We start from the raw sequence: 16,454 nt of genomic DNA on the forward strand, positions 1-16,454 counted from the left end.
GAGGGCATGTTGGATAGGCAATGGGGGACAGCATGATAAGCTGCAGACAACTGTTTAAGACCAACAAACAACAAAAAACGGTTGTGATTTAGTGAGGCATTGCTGTGCTTCCAGTGGCATTTTAGGCAACCCATCGTTGTCTTTCCAGCGTTTGTTTTTTACCAAGACATTACTGCTTGTTCTGCCAGGACTGTGCCCCCAAACTGGGTATTTCAAGCCAAAACGTGATCTTTCCTAACCATAACCAAGTGGTTTTTGTGCTGAAATCTACCACTTGTTAACCACAGAAAATATCAGCTATCTACTACATAATAACATGTAAATGTAACATATCTGTGGTTTGCAGAATTGCACAATGGCAGCATTTTTTTCCTGTTGAGTGGGTTGCATTCAGAGCTACAAAAAAAAGTACACAATTTTGACCTTTGTGTGCATAATCAAAATGTACATGGCAAAATCAAATGCTACAATCAGACAGAGTTTAATGAATGAAACGTGTCATTAAATACACTTATGGACAAAAATCAGCTTAATACACAACCCCAGTGTGTGTAAAATGTGTGTATGTGCAAGAGACTTGTGTGAATCAGGAATCCCATATGTACCAGAGTAGTAGTGTAGACTGAAGGAAAGGCATGCCGAGTAAATTATGCATCACCAGGCAAACGTATACATGTTGTCAATATTCTGCACACATCCTGAACTGTATGTACAAAAACCTTTTGTTTTCTTAGTGATGCTTTTTTTTTTCTTTAACATAATGCAGTTACAAAACCTGGTGAGAGGGTTGTCACAAATGTCCAACATAGTTGGGGCAACATCTGCTGTCAAAAAATGTAAAAAAGTGTTAAGTTTCATAAGTGCTTTGGTTTTTACCTACTTTATATCTGCCACTGCGTTGCTTCTAAGACTTCATTTTAAGTTACATAACGCACGTGTGCATTCAACAAGGAGTCCTCTCTTGCATTACTGCATCATGAAATGTTCTTTGTGGGGATTTTTGTGGTTATTGTAACCAGACGTGTCAGAATAATGTGCAGATTTCCATCTTCATTGCAGGAGAAAACTAACAGGACCTAAGGAAACGGCTTGTCGGTGCTTGTTTTCAATTCAAGGGTGATGAGTTGTTAAAGTATTGCATCCCTTTTTTCCTGAAAATGGTTGGGAAAACACTAAAAGTGAGGTAAAATCTTGCAATCACATCTCATACATTTCAGGAGTGTGATAATTTATCTGCAACATGTCAAACAAATCCTACTGAATGTATCCATTTATGCCAACACACGCCAAAACGTCTGGACGACTACATCACAGATTATGGGGGAATTCATTGCCATTATAGTATTATACTGTACATTCATGGCTCAATATGGTGCCAGACTTTTAGCTAATGTACACAAACATTTACAACTTACACAATGTTTGTTAAGGTAGACAACCTTGAGTTAAAAAAAAAAAAATCAAATTAAAAAAAGCCTTGTTGAACGCACCACATATCAGGGCACTAAACATTTTTTTCGCTGATCTGCCGCCTGCTGACTGGAAACTGGAGCTAAATAGACCTGATGGAGTGTCAGTAAACCATTATCAATATCCCCATCATCTTCATCATCAACAGCCATCACTCTCTTTGTCATCTTCACCTTTCACATCTCGGTCTTCTTCCAACAATCCATTGAAACCAGCTCAACAAACTGAATCACACCCAAACTAAGACATTATAATTGAGCAAAACTAAATAAAGAATATTGTCACTGTCAATTTTTGCTCTTCTCAGTTAAAGAAAAACGTCGTCCATTCATTTCCCCAAATGTCTTTTTCATTTTTTGGCAAGATTACGTTCCAATCTTTCTCCCCCAAGCAAACCCCTTTTTGTCCATCCCATGGTTCAGCCCTCCTCTAGACCTCAGAGTCTGATTTGAGTCGATGGCGGTCCATCATCGCTGAAGCAGCAGGATGACCGGTGGGAACAGGAGTAGGAAGCCACAGAGGCGGGTTCGAGACGCGGCTGCGCCTCTGACTCGGTTGTTGTCTGGCGAGTAGGCATACAATCCTGGTCTGTTCCGAGAACAATGACCACTCACGCACATCCCGCTTCCTGAGCCGCTGATGTCATCGCCTAGGGAGATAAAAACATTTTTATTGGGAAATGGTTAATTACTTTATGTTTTTAAAAACATGAGAAAGAGATGCCTTTCTCTTTCATTGTCAAGAAAGTTGTCAACTTCAATTGCTTCTGATAAGCAACCACTTTTCAGTTTGTAAGCAGTAATTACTGAGTGGAGAACATCTGACCTTCATGAATAAAATCAATGCTTTAATTAAGTTTATTAGTCATTAGGTGGGAGTATGGGGTCTGGTTTAACATGGGGAATCAGACCATTACATTACTGTATGTGTGAGGCTGAACAGTTTTTTAGAGGCAGACACTGACCATGTATACAATATTAACACTGGAAAGTACTTTGTACACTACAAATCTTAGAGAGGTACCTACTTGCATCCTGGAAGTCCACATCATTGCCATCCAGTGCGTTTTTCAGCCTGTTGCTCATGATTTTGAGTTGCATGATCTGCTGCCGGATAGTCATGTCTGGCTTTGTGATGTCAAGCTCCACCTCAGGGTTGTTAATCTGATTGGCCAAGCCGTCACCCATCACCTCTGGAAGGTACCTGATTGGAGACAGGAGAGGAAGAATGTGTGGCAACATCATCATGGTAGTTTTGGTTTGAAAAAAAAAAATCGTTATGGGTATAAGGGAGACGATCTGGTTAATGAAAGGGTAATTTTGGGAATATTTTGTTTACTTGAAAACACATGCAAGCGGCACTCTCTCAGTGAATCTGCACAGCTGTGCTCAATTTTGTAAATTAGATGTGGCATTTTGTGCTGACAGCGCCTGGTCAGCAGATGAGTACACAAACACAACTCACACAAGCAAACAAACACCCACGTGCTTGTGCTTCCGCTCTTGTGAGGACCCTCAGTGACAACAGTACTCTGCCTACTTTTTCTTTCCCATAGCATGGTTGGAGTTATGATGGACACTTTAAAAAAACAAAACAAGGATCAACGCTGATGCAGCAGAAGCAGACCTATTTGGTGAGTTCCACTACCTATACTATTGTAGTTCAAGGGTCAAAGTTCAAGGTGCAATGTTATGACAAAGTAGTATATCTCAATTATATGCATACTCCATGCAACAAATACTTTATAAGGGCAGCTGCAGTACCTATTGAAAGCAAAAAGAAAAGGTATGCTTTGTTCATTTCATGCTTTCTTCTCTCTTGTCAAACCAACAGTTCCATTAGAGAGTCAGGTGTCTTATGCTAGTGACAGCTGTAGCAGCCTCGAGCTGCTAACCTCAAGCACAGGCGAGGATCGGGCTGTCGGCTTTTTACTGCCTGAAACTTTGAATGGTTGAAATACTACCACCTCACTAGTATTACTCAAAGTGCTTTTACACTGCTTCAGTCACCCATTTACTGTACACACTGGTGGCTGAGGATACCATACAAGGTGCCACCTGCTTTTCAGTAAATCATTTAAATGCACTCACACACTGGGAGCAATCTGGGGTTCAGTATCTGATAACTGGATGACCCACTCTATCTCCTGAGCTACAGCCACCAACACCAATTCTGTCTCACAAAACTATTTACACAAAAAACTTTGTCACTTTGTCAGTACTATGTCATCATATCAGAATGATACAGTTTCACTGAGAGTAAAAAATACAATATCTTTTAATTATTGCTCAGCCCTATTCTTCCTCTAACCTTGACCACCCTCATTTAATTCCAACGTCAATCCTAAAACCAGGTCTAAAAGGACAAGTGGAAGTTTTTTCCATAATATGGTGCCGACATGAACTTTGAAAGTATTGTTGCTTGCTGTAATAATTCCTTCTGTTATACTGGTAAGTAGAAATCCCTTCCTAGCATGCTTCCAGTGGAAGAGATGGGAAACAAAACGCACGGTACTTGAAGTGCAACAATATCTTTAGCGGAATTTAACATTCGACCTCAGCAGTCTGAGGTAGTCAGATCAGGTGGGTATCTTCCAAAGTGTCTGTCTTTTTAGTATGAATGTTTGAAAATGCATCAGAAAAGGATCTCCTTATGGTAAATATGAACAGGTGGAATGATTACAACAAGCAAGACCTGTCATATGACCATGTGACAATTCCCAGGGAATGTGTTAACTCCCAAATGTCCCTTTTAAAAAGTGAAAAGTGAAGGAGGAGAGAAGTGAGGTGTGAGGAGCCAAAATGACCTCAGATTTGAAAACGCTTTGTTCTCACAAAGATAGAGGTACACAAACACACACACACACCATGTGCTTAGTGGTGGGATTTAATTTATGCTCTTGCAGCTGCTTCAAAATTCAAATAACCCTATTTGAGTTCTATACTTCAACACTATATCTCATCTCCCAATCTGAGAATTTATTGGAGTTATCATTTTTTGTGACATTTTGTGAGGTCTCCAGAAATCCACAAGATGTCGCTGTGGAGTTTCAAACTGTTATAATTCACCCTCTGTGCCACACCGACAAACATCCATTTCATATTTCCTTAATCTGTCACACGCAGTCAGTGGTTCATCTATATTTCATGGCCTTTCTCACTTCTCTCTCTCTCTCTCTCTCTCTCTCTCTCTCTCTCTCTCTCTCTCTCTCACACACACACACACACACACACATATCTATATATAATTCATGCCTTTTTACTGTCATATATTTCTTAGTGTTCTGCTCAGCACAAATCTCATCAGTTGGCTGCAATCCAACCACTTTAAAGGATGCAAGGTGTGTGTATGTGTGTGTATGAGTGTGTTTGTATGTGTGGAAGCGGGGGGGCATACATATCAACATGGCATCAAATTGTTCTATAATCCATTTACACATGGATTAAGGGAGGCTGGAGGGTGGTCATGATTGCATGTGGTGCACAATGTGAATCTCTGCAGGCTCTGGCTGTATGTGGAAGAGATGTCAGTTTATAACATCTTCAAATGAATTACCATTAACCACTGTTTACAGTCAGTATGAGAAGAAACAGCTTGTTGCCTCTTTTATTATGACAAAAAGGACACAAATGGCCTTCAATGAGAAGAGAACAGGCCTGTGTCATACTGTAGCAACTTTATCAGAAGCTTGTCGCCTCCTCTCCTTGCTTTATAATCCTGACCCAAGAAGTCTCTTTAAGCTTTTAAGCACTGAAGAACACACAACAGTCCGTAACGCATCTTGTTTGTGCAGCTGCATGAGTTAAACTTGTGCTGAACAGATTTCAGACCTTGAAAGCGTTTTATTCAACACTCTGCAATACAGTTTTCTCTTGGATGATGGGGGTGTTGTTGGTTTAAAAACTTAGTTGCAGAAAAACAGTCAATGTCTATGAAAGAATGAATGCACACATCATGCATCAGGGATCACATCTCACAAAAGTCATCTGAGGTGAACAGAAATATAACTGAAAAAATAATCAGACACTAAAATAATGGAAAAAACCTCGGAAGAAATATCTTCATGTTGAGGTCAAAGACAATTAATTGAACTGTATCTAGACATAGTCTGGATTTGAAGGACATTTGGGAGCCACAGGCGAGCTGGGTGTAGTCATGCTTGAAGTCATATTTAAACAAACAAGCTTTTGATTGGTCGGTGACAGGTGACATTTTCCTGGAGCTGGGGCATCCTCAGTCTGAAAAGGGTGTGCACCATGTTTCTAGGTTAAAAGACATGCTTACTTGGTGTAAAAAGGTGTGCAACTGGCATTAAGATACATTTCCTCTAGTTTGGTGGGGAGAGATGAGAGAGAGATGTTACGCAATCAGCAGCGAACATATGGTTCCCATGCAAATTAAGTTCATTTAAAATCTATTGAATTAAAATCCACCATATTAAAAACAGTGTGCTGTGTAACACAACAGGACGTTCAACACATCACTGTTTCTGTTTATAAACAGTTTGATATGTTTTGTCAGAGCTGGACGCAGCCCAGGTTGCTTCCTCACCTGGCTTTAGTCATGCCGTTCCAGCATTTATCCTGACCGGCGCCTCCTGCTGCCAATTTGCTGCAAAGTGCCACAGGGAGCTGGACCCAGTACTGCCGCATCTCCCTCAGCTTACTGGACAGATCTGACACCTGAGGACAGAGACAACATTTTAGTTTCACAAGTCCAAGTCCTATGGTATGGGTATAGAATCCAAAACAAGTCATAATAGGTTTTAAATCACATCACAATCTGTGCTGCTTAAAATAAATGTACATCGTGACTTCCATTGAAATCCACTGTAATACATGGGTGGATTTGACAAAGGCACTCAAATCAAACATATACAAAAACAACCTGGGATGTAGCCTGCACATAAGAAAATAAGTGGCACAAGCAAAGCCAGTAATTTCATGCTCTCGATAAAAGAATGCATCTTTTCATAAACAAAAAAATGAATGCTACAACTAAAATAACCATTTCCTTTTCATAACCATTTCCTACATGTTTACCTTGACCATCAAAGAGAAATCCTGCTGCAAATGTCATTCATGTGAAATCTCATTAAAACAAGTGCTGACTGTTCCAGGTGGATAGATACTTTCTCACATCCACATGTCCACTCTTCTTTTTTCCTGCGCCTTTAAATGAACTCTGTCCATTCATAGAGTAAACATGCAGTATAGATATACATGCACATGCACATACCTGCATCTCCAGTCTGAGCCCAGCGGTTGGAGAGGGTTTGTACTCTGATGCAGTCAGGGAGCCGCTCTTCTTCCTCTGCTCATTAAGGGTCGGACTTCCTGTTCCTGGTTCACCTGGAGTTCCACATGTCTGGTACACCTGCATTTACAAGTTTTACATGTGAGATCACACAGCTATAGAAACCACTGTTCAGTCTGTATCGCAACATTTTGTGAGAACTAAAAAATACCACTAGATGTCGCTGCAGACACGTGTTTCAAACTGTGAGGATGCTCGGCCGCTAGTTGCCACAAATGGGTGTATTGACCACATTTGTTTTTTAAGCCCATGGCCTATGTGTTCAAGACCATAGCAGTGATATTGTCTGCAGTGACAAGTGTTTAAGAGTCAGATAGAAATAGATACATTAAACTGCATTTTATATTAGCGATTTATATGCAAGAGCTTGAAAATAAATTGCACTTAACAAAGTGAAAGAGTGAAGCAGCTTGGCATTGTAAACAAGGCCAAAACTATTCATAGCTGCACTCTCTGCTTGTCCAATAAATGAACATTGATATATACATCAGGTAAATTATTGGAGGCAAGCAATTTAATAATGCTGCCAAACCTTATTTGAAGGATACATCTATAAAACCAATAAAAGGTAGGGGTGAGAGGTTCGGAACATTGCTGCTGGAGCACATTGTTGAGCTTTACATCAAGTATCCTCAAGGTAAGCACTCTGTGAGGATAATAACTTTGCTTCTGCACACTCCTTAATGATATTTGACCTGAGAACACTGATAAAGAGTGGACACGTTCTAACAGTGCAGGACTGCAGATGTTAGCTGGCATCTGACTGGAAATAAAATGCTCCAAGGGATATTTTAAAGTGACAAGATGAGGTGAGACCTCTTACTTTTGCTGTGAAAGTGTCCATGTTTTCCTGCAGGTAGTGAACAGCCTCGTAGATCCGAGCAGGGATGGAAGAGAGGACCACATCGAGACTGGGCTCCGTGCTGAAACTAGAGGCCACCTGGATCATGGTGTCTGAATGAAGAAAGAAGCAAAAAGAGAAGAGAAAAAAATTTGGATAAATTTGACAAAACCTGATTTGCTACCAAGCCACTAAATCATAATTTACCAGCATATATCCAGTGTTGGGAATGTTACTTGTGAAATGTAACAGGTTACAGATTACAAGTAACCCTGTTTAAAATGTCGTAAGTAATGTAACTATTTAATTACTTCATCAAAGTTATTCTATTTAATTACATTTTTATTATTTTTCTATCAAACGTTTTAAACTGGTCCAGGGGCGATTCTAGGATCAGAGGTTTAGGGGTGCTGAGCACCCAGAGAGCTGCCCGGCCAGGCAAGATAAATTTCACTGTTTTGTACATTTTAACACAATTTCATTCCCACATTTGTGAAAGAAAAGCACAACACTTTTTGGGAAAGTCTGTGACTAAACCATCAAATCTGATAAAGGTTATTTAAATGCTGAGCCACAGCAAAAGAGGAATGGATTGGAATCATAAAAGAAACATATCGTAACCCTAATTTCTGGGGGAAGACGACTCATTTTGATACAGCAGCTCCTCAACATACACATAAACAGTATGTATGTTTCTGGAGTAAACCAGCCCCCTATAGTGAGTACCAAAAATACCAAAAATACTAGTAAGAACATTAATAAATAAAGTCCTCTCTCTGCTCCTCTCTCTCTCTTTGTACTGTCAACCAAAAGGCAAATAACCAAACAATGCATTTTAAATCTAATAAGAGATAAACTGATACATTGATCCAATTTACAACATCATTCTAGATAGACAGACCACACACTCTTACCTGAACCTGGCTCTTTTTTTTTTTTTTTTTTTTTTTTTTTTTTTTGAAAAAACAATGTTATATCCATGATGAGGCTGTCTGTCTGTCTGTACACACGAGCTTGGAAGTACAAAATAGCGCTTTTTCAAGGGCGGCGACGCTGGCAAAATAGGACAATAGCGTAAAGTGCCACGGCGCCGGTGTGGGTTTGTAAACAGAAAATAATGGGGGCGGCTGTTTTGACGCGCGTCGTACGCCGCCGGTTACTTCCCAGCCTAGCGGACTGGAAATCTGGTTGACGCCCCGCAGCGCGACGCTTTTTGTGTGTGTTGGAGGCGGCACTTGACTCGCGTCAATGACGCCGCCGTCATATGACGCCGCCGGTGTGTTTTGGCCTGACACGACAGCTAGCTTCTCTCATTCCAATTCAAACAGAGGACAGTGGTACTGACCACCTGTAACGTTTCCTAGCTAGAAAAAACGTCAGGAGGACTGGTAATGATAATAACGTGTTGGTATTGAGTGGTAGAAGTTTAGAAATGTGTCACATATCCTGGTTTCAGCCAGGTACTGTATATCCCCCACTCTAGAAGGCAGCGCTTGCAGTGCAGATTGACCGCTCAGAGACCGGGGTCGGGGAAAGGTGGGAGGGATGGGGAGGGATGGGGTGGATCAAACCATTTTTGAGGCAAGGGGTTAAAATGTTGTTAAAATATTACGTTTCAACCAAGTACTGTATGGTTTTGACACTTTTCTAGCTTGTTAAAAAAGGACATACAGTAAAATAAATAAATAAAAATCTCTCAAATATTAGGGGTGCTGGGATTCAATTTAGGGGTGCTAAAAATGGGCTAGAAACGCCTATGAACTGGTCAATAAAGCTAAAATAATGACTGGAAATGGGCTTTGCCAAAAAAGGCTTTCTGCAGGGTAAAAATATGCAAAGCAACAGAATGAATGCTATATTCCACATACTGAAAATAATATATTTGGATCCAACCCCTTTGTATTCACCAACATTTTGATTATTAACTGTTATTTAATTACATAATTTTCCCAGTATCTGTAACTCAGTACAATTACATTTATTTCTGTAATTTCATCACATGTAACTAGTTGATCCCTGATACTGCACATATCAGATACATTTATATGCACAGCAATTAAATGCATGTTGGATTAATCTTGCCCATATGCTTATATCAGTCTTTTTATCGGCAGTTGCATTGTCAAACTCAGTGGACCTCATGCAATAACAACTGTGTATTCTCAGCCTAAATCTCTCTTACCTTTTTCTGAGTATTGTGGCTTGGATTCACAAAACTTGTCATAAAGCTCTTGTTTCAGCCTGATGAATGGTACCTGTTCAACCTAATGAAAACACCCTATAATAAGACTAGCTGTTCTTTTCCCACTCAATTTATGGACAAGTTTCATTCATAAAAATGTTACCAAAGAGTAAAAGGAAGCATTTTGACACTGCCGAGCTTCAGTCAGAAATTTAACAGTGTCAGTGTAGATTAGAGGAGCCAAACATATTAGAAAATATTAACAGTAAACAGTATCTGTCGACAACATGCCATCAGAGCAGCGTTGCACTGTGACAGAGTGTCAGGACAGAGCTCATAGGCCATGACAAATATGGGAGACACACACGGTATCAACTGAGAAGTGCACACAGGTATTGTTTAACAAAAGGTAATTGCAAAAGCATAATTAAGTTATGAAATGTGTGAATATGTGTTTCAGTTTGTTGGCAGGGTGAATGGGTGATTGAGTAATGTATGCAGGGTGTCATATGGTGTTGAACACAAATTGAAAACCAGGCCGAAGCCAACGAAACAAAACTATGGTGCCGAATGAGGGGAAGAGAGCGAACTGATTGAACAGCCAGCTTAAGTAAGCTGCCGCTAGGAGACTGGCCAGGTGCTCCCAGTTGCAGCTACTCAGCCCCGCCCACCAGGACCTGCAAAACACAGCAACAGACAGACAGACAGGGGAAAACACACACAGCAGGCCCCACTGAAGCAGGAGGCCGTCACACAGACATAAAGAGGGAGTGGTTTGGATGGGGTGATATTATAGCCTAGGTGATGTTACACTGCTGGAGCAACATTCAACGACAGTGACCTGCATAGGGCAGCTGCTGGAGTGCCAGAAAATATATTTTGAACTAAGTTTGCCTTAATTACTGTGTATATTTTATTTCAGTTCATGTCTGTATCATATTCTAACTATAAATTCATTCAGATTAAGCTGTTAATGTTTTTAGGATCTAATATATGTGTGTGTCCCCTGTGGAGAAAGGTAGACTGTAAAAGGAAACCTAGTATGGGTAGTGTTGGTACATGCCACAAATTCTCGTAAATCATTTGTGTGTGCCACATAAGGACAAATGAGTCCCAGGCATCAACTCAGCCTTCTAAGAAAATCTGGATTATCCCTAGCTTTACTCCACAGTGTCTTACTTTAATGACTGAATCTCACCTATAAGGTTCTGCCACTCGGGGTCCAGGTCAGCTTGGTTAGCCAGGCAGCCCTTCATCACGTTGGAACAGTAGTTGGAGCAGGGTTTGACAGAGGCTATGCCGCGACAGTGGGGGCAGTAAACCAGCTTCATCAGGGCTTTGGTACACTCTGGACTCAGATGAACCTGTGGAGGTTTGACAGCACAGTTAGCATCACAATCCTCAGGGCCAGCTCTGAAAGAAGACATTTAATAGTGCAAGGGTATATTTATATTAGTCCAGTTTCTTCCTCTCACCTAATTGAACTGTTGTGGGAAAAGTAATTGTTCATAATTTAAATGTGCTTTGTGTATTGGCTGCTTAGCTCTTTTTAATAGGTCATTTACTCTATGACTGCCGTGCAGTACAAAAAGCTCGAGGAGGGAATAAACAGTAGAGGGCGGTGTTACAACATTATAAGAGACCGAGCCTGAACAAGAAAGCCACGATGGCCCTCCTCCTCTGTCTTTATACAGTACATGGTTTCTGTTACACTGTCAGCCTCTTGTGTATGTAAGTCATGAAAGGTGTCCAGTTCCACAGTGGAGTTATTTTACCACTACCCTGCACAGATGACAGACCAGACCAGTGTATTTCCAAGATCATTTTTGCTGACTATTTTTAATTGCATGGTATACAGTTTTAGATTTTCCAGTCGGTTATCATGCATTTATTTATGTGCAGTATGAAAATCAGCCCACAGCCTTTTAAAAGTTGCTTGAGTTGTATACAATCCATCACTGTCAACGTCAAGTCTGCATTAATTTGTGTCAATGTTACATTATCGCAGTGTGGTAATGTGGTTGAAGTGCTGATGGGAAAAGCTCTGCACTCCTAACGATAATGTAGCTTTGACAAAAATGGAAGCAGACACAATGATCGCTGTGATAGATTACACAACGCAAGTTAGTTTCAAGATCATCTCTGATTATGACATCAACTGGAAGGGAAAAGAAGCTAATACATGCCTGGAACTGTATGGAAAAATACATTCAAATGTCAGCAGAATATTTTGCTAAATGATTCGCTACATAGGTTAAAACATTAAAAAAATCACTGGTGTGGTCTATTAAATTGCAGAATTGAGATGAAGTTTGTACAGTAAATCTATCTTACAGGGGATGAATGAAGAAAGAAGGGTGTAAAAAGTGTCGTTGTGACCGTATGAGCTACGTCAAACATTAACAACAGACCTAACAACAGTACACAGAAGAAAACAATCACACAGTCACATCAGACAACGCTGCCTCTCTGAGTGTTGGGAAAAAAACTGCACCGAGACTTGAAAAAAAAAAATCATCACACCCATAATTTGACAAGACTGTTGTCATCCGTCCAAATGGGAGCTTTGTTCTGATGGCAGTCTGACGCTTCATTTTTGATGATCTTTGTTTTTTTCATTTTTTTTGGGTGGAGACGTTTTCTCTGACAGTTAGGGTGTGACGACCACGCATCCATCATATCTGCTTTCCTGGGACTCAGCCCAGCAGGCCTCCGTTTCACACAGACACACACACATACACACACACACACACACACACACGATTTTCTCACTGAGACACAAACAGTGACTCTTGAACTCTCAGTTTTTCTCACACCACCAACTGTCTCTCTCTGTCTGACTCACTGTGTCTCTCCTGTTATGTCTCATATACACACACAAACACACACACACACACACACACACACACACACAAACACACACACACACCGCACACTCACCTGTGAGACCTTCCTGACCACATCTGCGCTGACTATCAGCCCCTGGACAAACGACCTGGCTGTGACAAAAGCCCGGATCAGCTTCACCTTCATGTCCCGTGGGACGTCTCCAAATGGCCGCAGCGTCTCTTGTTGCTTGGCAACACATTCAAGGTAGTCTTCTGACAGGTTGACCTGCCAGACAGAGGTGACAGGGGAAATGGGAAGGATAACTTTGTTATTGTTAGTGATTTTATTGACATTTTTCCCTTTCTAAAATAGCATGCAGTGTAGAGCTGGCAGTGAGTGAGGCAAGAGCGGAAAAGACAGGAGATGGCGTGCAACACTGGTCTCAGGCCAGACTCATGTCCAGGAAACATGATCAGCCTCCCGGACACTCTTAAGAAGTATGTTATCATGACAGATTTAAACATGCTTCTACCTCTACTTCATATTCATAGAACACAAATAAGCTCTGGTTATGCATTTAAGAGCAACAATAGATCAAAACAGTGCAGGTGACGTACCTAAAAATAGAAATATTGCAAATGTTTATTCTATTTCTGAGCCAGAACAGAAGCAGGAACTGAAGAGAGGCAGTTCAGCCAACAGCTGAATGGATCAGGAGAACTAGTTCACAAAATCCTTCAATCGTGTCGATTCACATTCCAACACTGTAAAATCTGACAAGTGGAACTTACTTTGAAAAATCTAGGAAAGTAAGTGAACATAACTACAGTCTTAAGTTATGTTCACTTTATAGGTGAACATACTTACGTTTTTCGAGGCAATCCCTTTCCTAGATTTTTTTAAGGTGAGATCATCACGTCAGATTTTACAGTGAAGTATTTCCATTCAAATAACTTTCAGTATCATTAATATGATTGTAACCTGGGTATTTTTAAACATTTAAAATGTGACTGAGACTGTAATAATGTGACATACCATCTCCTCTGTAATCTCAGTTATTTAATCAGTGCCCTGGTTTCTGTCTTACTATTTTAATAACTATCCTTTCATCATTTTGTACACCATTGTCTCCCATTCAAAAGTCTTCCAGTTGAACTTCTTCACTCACATCTGTGGGGGCAGAGATTTTAAAGGTGCGCTCCAGGAGGCGGGACCAGAACTCAGACAGGGTCTCGTCCAGGTTGAGAGCGGAGCCCCGGTAGTACTGTCGCAGGTCGACGTACAGATCTCCGTAGAGGCGAGTGTTCTGGGAGTACAGGGGCCCGAGTGGAGACAGCGCCTCCTGAAGAGAGCGCTCAGAGCGACTGTGCAGCTCAGTGAAATAAGCTGAGGGGGAAAAGGAGAGGAGAGAAAAGGCGGAACAATTAAAATGGGAACGTGAACAAATATAAAGTGTACCAATCATGTTGTCTTTTGTGTCATTTAATAAGTTGATAGAACAGAATAATGAGAGATATAAAAGAGTCAATCTGTTTCAGCTGAAGGGTCAGAGCTCCGAAACCTGTGTGAGTGTCCTCTGTAGGTCTGACAAAGAATCACATTTAGTCACAAAATATATTTAAACTTAGAAGTGCACGCAAAAAGGAGGCCTCCAGTTAACTGATAACTGTCATGACAACAGCTACAAAACAAAACTCTCCACAGTTTACTTCAGGTACAATAAAGCCATATACACATGGAAAGCAAAAATAATATAAATAAATAAAAAATAGCTGCCTAAAGCCTCTGTGAATGTCTCTAATGAAAGCAGAGAGACCATAAAACCCAAACTAAAACGCTCTGTAGAGCTGAGGGGAGCTGCAGAGTCAGGTGATAATCCTCTGTGGGTTTGTCACCTTTCACATCACACACAGTCATCTAGATCCCTTGTTTAGTTAGAAATATTAATAAGTGCAGCTTTGAGTTTGATTTTATTTTAATAAGAAAATTACCAAGTATATAGCAATTGAAATACTTTTGAAGAATAAAGAAATAAGGAATGTGATGGCTCCTCAGGTCAAGCATATCAATGGACAATGACCTTGGATGTAAAAATTTCTACCAATTTATTTAACATTTTTAAAGGTTCCTTTGAAATTTGCTTGCAGCCAGATGGATACAAAGCGACACAGAGGTCAAACAGAAAGAATAAGAGAGTCAGCTCGCTGTCTCTGCAGTATATTGGTCTGGGCTTTTCCCTCATGCTTCAAAGGCTGTGGACCAGTGCCAGCCTGTTCTAACCACAACCAGATGGGCGGCCACATTAACTGCTACTGAGGTGGCCTGCTGCCTTGAGACTAATAATACTGTCCTCCTCCTCCTCCACCTCCTCCTCCTCCTCCTCCTCCTTCTCCTTCTTCTCTGACTAGTCCTCCTCCTTGTTCTCTGAGTAGTCCTCCTCCTGCTCCCTATTTCTTCTTTCCTCATTTTTTATTTTGACTCACTTTCTACCTTCCTAATGACACATTTCTCACGTCTCCCTATTGTTAGCGGTGGCACTTCTCAGTCTTTCCTTCTTTTCCTCCTCCCTCCATCCCTCTCTTTCTCTGATGTGCAGTGATCTGCAGCCGCAGCTCCTCAGTGGGTCAACTGCTCATTAGCTGAACCAGCCACTGCCCCGGGGGACACCCCTCTGTTTGTGTGTGTGTGTGTGTGTGTGTGCCCCTTCGAGATCAGGGGATCGGCTTATCACGTTTCATTGTGTCTGGCTGACTCTGCTCTCATTATAACACCCAGTCAGGGGTCCCCTTGATGCACAGGACACAAACACATCCTCCCTCACACACGCACACACAGAAAAAAAACCCAACCATCCCTGGGAAGCTGCATTATCGAGCGCTGAGCACAGTCAGAGCTTGTACCAAACACAAATTCACAAATAGACAACATACTATTGTCATACTCCTCTGGGCCCGTCGCTGAAGCTTTGGTATTGAGCTCAGCCAGTAATGAGCATCTATCCTGCAAACACACACACACACAGATACACACAAAGACACACCCTACTTACTGTCGAAGCTCCTGTGGAGAGCGTTGAAGGCAGACTGCAGCGATCTGCCAGCCTCTCTGATCAGTCCCTCGGTCTCTTGTGTGCTCAGACTGCCCAGGTTCTCCTCCATGGCGCTGGTACAACAGGTTGGACCCTGAGGACACATCCTCAGATGTTCACCTGCGTGGTGGGGAAGACACAGAGTCAGAGTTAATTGCTTTAATTGTTTTATAACTATTTAATTTAATCACTGCATATGTCAGCTCTTTAACATATCCATTTACTATCAAATTAGCCTCAAGATCAGACTAAGTAAATGGAAATACAGGTGTATAATCTTTATTAACGACACTTGTGATATGGCTCTATGGCAAAAAACTACTGGATGAATTGCCATGAAATTCTTAACAGACATCCATAGTTCCCAGACTTAATTGATCGTCTGACTTTTGGTCTAGCAGGAGGTTGACATTTGGGGTTCTGCGAGAAATGTCTTGACAATATTTGCATTGACTGCTGTGATTTGCTTTTTTCAGACATTCATGTCCCCCTTACTGCCCTCAGGTTGAAAAACTTGGTTTATTTCCTAGTAACTGAGTCTAACAACTTACCTTCAGGTAAAAAAATTTAAGGTGTCCTGTACTTTAGTTTATGACCAAATCCTAAACCAATGCCATTGCAATCACTCCAAGCTGTACTTTGTGTGTTGGTAATTAGTAAAATGGTAAACATGGTAAAGATTATATAGTGCCTGCTAAACATTAGCATGTTAGCATTCTCACTTTCTG

General features: G+C 41.0%; 1 protein-coding gene across 1 annotated transcript in view; it reads right to left on the reverse strand.

The window, feature by feature from the left end:
• Positions 1–471: 471 nt before the first annotated feature.
• Positions 472–16,454, reverse strand: part of LOC126397154 (glypican-1-like) — a 50,558-nt gene continuing 34,575 nt past the window's right edge. Inside the window, exons 2-10 of the mRNA XM_050055707.1 lie at positions 15,688–15,846; positions 13,807–14,024; positions 12,750–12,923; positions 11,008–11,173; positions 7,610–7,740; positions 6,709–6,846; positions 6,022–6,152; positions 2,498–2,673; positions 472–2,119 (exon numbers count right to left, since the gene is read on the reverse strand). Of these exons, the coding sequence (XP_049911664.1) occupies positions 1,938–2,119; positions 2,498–2,673; positions 6,022–6,152; positions 6,709–6,846; positions 7,610–7,740; positions 11,008–11,173; positions 12,750–12,923; positions 13,807–14,024; positions 15,688–15,846 (1,475 nt within the window). The 3' untranslated portion in view covers positions 472–1,937. The remainder of the gene's footprint in view (positions 2,120–2,497; positions 2,674–6,021; positions 6,153–6,708; positions 6,847–7,609; positions 7,741–11,007; positions 11,174–12,749; positions 12,924–13,806; positions 14,025–15,687; positions 15,847–16,454) is intronic.

Source organism: Epinephelus moara, chromosome 10 (assembly GCF_006386435.1).
Source record: "Epinephelus moara isolate mb chromosome 10, YSFRI_EMoa_1.0, whole genome shotgun sequence".
Classification (NCBI taxonomy): Eukaryota; Metazoa; Chordata; class Actinopteri; order Perciformes; family Serranidae; genus Epinephelus; species Epinephelus moara.